The sequence below is a fragment of the Carlito syrichta genome, unplaced genomic scaffold (genome assembly GCF_000164805.1).
Source record: "Carlito syrichta isolate Samal-C Ts95f unplaced genomic scaffold, Tarsius_syrichta-2.0.1 Scaffold234693, whole genome shotgun sequence".
Classification (NCBI taxonomy): Eukaryota; Metazoa; Chordata; class Mammalia; order Primates; family Tarsiidae; genus Carlito; species Carlito syrichta.
In genome coordinates this window covers 37,042-40,660 of record NW_007178789.1, presented here as the reverse complement: position 1 = coordinate 40,660, position 3,619 = coordinate 37,042, and the positions used below count along the sequence as shown (strand labels likewise).

Here is a 3,619-nt window from a genome sequence, read left to right as displayed (position 1 = left end):
CTCCCTGCCCCCCCAGCCTCAACCTGCTGGGCTCAGGCGATCTTTCTGCCTCAGCCTTCCAAGTAGCCGGAACTACAGCCGCTTGCTACCACACCTAGATAATTTTTTGATTTATTGTAGAAATGAGGTTTCACCAAGTTGCCCAGGCTGTTCTCAAACCCATGGGCTCAGGCAATCCCCTCACCTTGGCCTCCCAAAGTGCTGGGATTACAGGCTTGAGCCACCACATCTGGCCTATGTTTACCTTTTAAGAAACTGCCAAGATGTTTTCCAAAGTGGCTGTACTATTCTGTGTTCCCACCAGCAAAGTATGAAAGTTCTGATTGCTCCACATCCTTGTCAACAGATGGCATTGTCAGTCTTTTTAAATTTTGCCAGTCTAGTGAATATAGTGGAATATATTGTAGTGGAATATATTGTAGTTTTAATTTGCGTTTTCTATTTACCTCTATGTTCACTGTCTTTTTCATGTACTTATTTACCATACGTATACCTTCTTGAGTTAAGTACCTCTTTAAGTGTTTATCACTTTTTAAGGGGTCCTCTCTCTAAATCCTCAGCTTCCTCTCTCTCTGCAGCTGCCTCTTCTCTGGTACTTTATGTCCACAAATTCTAAGACATTTGGCCTCCATGAATTCTCAACTCTGTTTTCTCTAACTCAGCCCTCTTGGCTCAGTTTGGATCCTTCTCCTCATACTGACACCTGAAAATTCTTTCCAGGCAGTGAGCTAAGGCACTTAGAGTTTTTTTCTCTTCTCTCATAGGTTGCTGTCTTGCAGTGATTACTCAGTGTCTGAAAGCTGTTGTTTCATATATTTTGTCCAGTTTTCTTGTTTTGTAAGGCAGAAGAGTAAATATTCCTGTTGAATAACATCATGGCTAAAAGAAGTTTTGCTACTCTTTAAAATTCTTTCGTCATGTGTTTCTGCTTTCATATATCTTTTAAGATCTGAGTTCACCTTAGACTTCCTGTGCAATCACATGTTTAAATTACAAATCATCCTCTCTTTTCCTCTCTAGTGGGCATTATTGTTTTATAATTAGAATTTCACTTTTTAGAACACCCTGTAACATCCTCCTTGAACATAACTCATCCAAAAGTATAGAACATATATCACATGCTACTCTGCTAGATGCTAAAATGCAAAGATAAATAAAGTCCGGGATTAGTCCTACCTTTCTCTGGATTGCATGAAATCCATGTTTTTAAGCTCTACTGCAGTGCTATGCAAAATGTAGTCAGCATACTGGTGCCAATCTGTGAAGTGTTTGCAATGGGGGAACAACACTACAAGGAGCTTGTACCAGAAGTTTAAGTCAGCTTCATTGCTGAACACACTGTTTAGCTCACCTGAATTTTTTTTTAAACAAGACTTTCTCAAAGGAAGCAGTGTGTTGGCTTACATGCCAGCAAAAGCTCCTTCTCTCATTGTTGGCAGGTAATAAATGGGTAGTAGACCAGCTACTTCAACTAGCACTGGTCTAGAGTACATATTCCAGAATGCTTAGCGTGCCTTTCCTTGGCTACTGGGCAATCTGGAACATTAGACTTCCAGCCATTTTATTTCATCTAAAAGGTTCCATTTCTTCTTAATTAAAACTGAGTCCTTAAGCATTCATTTATGGCTAAAAACTTATTTGGGGGACTTCTTAGCAACCACAGTCTTGAATGGTTTTATTTTTACACTGACACAGACAATGGAATTGGAACCACTTTGGCAACAGAGAATGCCTGAAAGATACGATTTTGCTCAGTGCTAGAAGGAAATAGAAAAGCATATGGGTGCATCTCTGGGATTTCTGATATACCCAATTTATTTTTATGATATTCCTAGAAAGAAGTCTTCCCTTCCTTATTCATAAGTTTATTTTTCCCCTCTTTCCTACCCTCGTCCTAACGAGAATTCATTTTATTTCGATGCATGAGTCCCCATTTCCTTTTCATTTGTTAACTGATTTCTGAGTCTCATCCTTTCTGATTGGCCACTGGTAATTGTCACTACCTAGCAGAAAATGACTGTAACACATAGTGAAGAACTAGAATGGGAGAGAGAAGCCACTGAGTACGAGAACCCCTTGAAAAGACTTTTGTGTATTCTTTCTTTTTCAGTGGAAAGTTCTCCAGTGAGCCTAAAGAAAGAAGATTTTTCTAGTAACCATGCCATTACAGTGTTCAAAGACAAGAGTCAAGAAGCCATGGACCACCTCTCTTTGATTTTGTCTCCTCAGTGCCAGATTTCTCAGAAGTTCTACATTCCTCGAAGTACAGCTACTGCTGCCTTAGGAGCCGCTGCGCGGTTAGCTACATCCAGGAGCCTCCTCCACTGGTATCCCAGTGTGAAAAGGATGGAAGCATGAGGGAGGGAGGGAGAGAGAAGAAGGAGGGTAGGGAAAAAAACCCAGCTGCTTAGGGCTTGGTAAGCCAAAATAAGGTGGTATTGAAACAAAATAGCATCTTCATTGTTGATGCTTTTGTCTTTCTGTGTGACTATGTGTTAGCTCTGTTATACTAACAGTCCATTTTGATGTATATTGTTATTTAATGTTAATTTTCATTTTATTGATTATTCTGTGTAGTTTTGGTCACCTTTGTTTTTAATGTAGTCATTTAAAGGAATTTTTGGTTTTTGTGTTTCTATAAATGTTTTCATATCATGACTGATAAATGAAAATTGAAAAACTAATGTTTTGTGATCCATATTTAGCAAGACAGATATTCTCACACTCATATCTCCAGAAAAAGGATGTCTTGTGCTTAGCCCTGCTGCTTTCTAATTTGGAATATTTATATCATAGAATATCATTAGTTCTTTGAAACATTGGGATCAGTAAGAAAATCTACATCCTGAAGCTTTAGTTATATAAATACTTGTACATTTAAAAACATTAAGCTGATTGCAGTATAGGCAAATATAGGAGCCCTAATGTAGCAGCAGTTCAGTAGTGGCATTGTTTGAGCACTTGTACAACGTGTTCTCTGAAGTCAAATTGTATGAAATATGATAAGCTCATAGTATAAGTCAGCAAGAGAAAAAGACTGAAAGATGACTTTTTTTGTTGTTGTTTTTTTTTGAGTTGGAGTCTCACTCAGTCGCCCAGACTGGAGTGCAGTGGCCGCTCCCGGAGGGCTCCAGCGATCCTTCCACCTCAGCCTTCCAAGTAGCTGGAATTACAGGCACGCGCTACCACGCCCGGCTGATTTTTTGATTTATTGTAGAGATGAGGTCTCGTTGCCCAGGCGGGTCTCGAACCCGCGGGCTCAGGCAATCCACTCACCTCAGCCTCCCAAAGGCGCGGGATTACAGGCTGAGCCACCGAGCCCGGCTGAAAGGTGACATTTTAAAATGTGAGTGATATTAAAATTTTTTGGCTAAAATAGCAGACTTGTACCCACATTTTTAAAATGATATTATTTTACCCATGGTATTAACCCCAATACAGAATTATTTCTTAGAATTAAAATCAGAGAAAGGTGTAAATTGCATGTAACTAACTGGGTTCTTTCTAGATGCTCTTCCAAGTCCTCCTGTTTTGGCATTAAATGACAGAGCTGGTCTCCTAGTTCCTGTCTTTCTATAATAAGGAATTTCACCTCTTTCCTTCTCTACAACTTAATTAG

General features: G+C 39.5%; 1 protein-coding gene across 3 annotated transcripts in view; it reads left to right on the top strand.

Annotated features, from left to right (window-relative positions):
* Window positions 1–2,358, top strand: part of TDRD5 (tudor domain containing 5) — an 83,141-nt gene extending 80,783 nt beyond the window's left edge. For all 3 annotated transcript variants that reach the window (XM_008051799.1, XM_008051797.1, XM_008051798.1), the window contains one exon: window positions 2,111–2,358. In XM_008051799.1, coding sequence (XP_008049990.1) covers window positions 2,111–2,358 — 248 coding nt within the window. The remainder of the gene's footprint in view (window positions 1–2,110) is intronic.
* The last annotated feature ends 1,261 nt before the right edge of the window (window positions 2,359–3,619 follow it).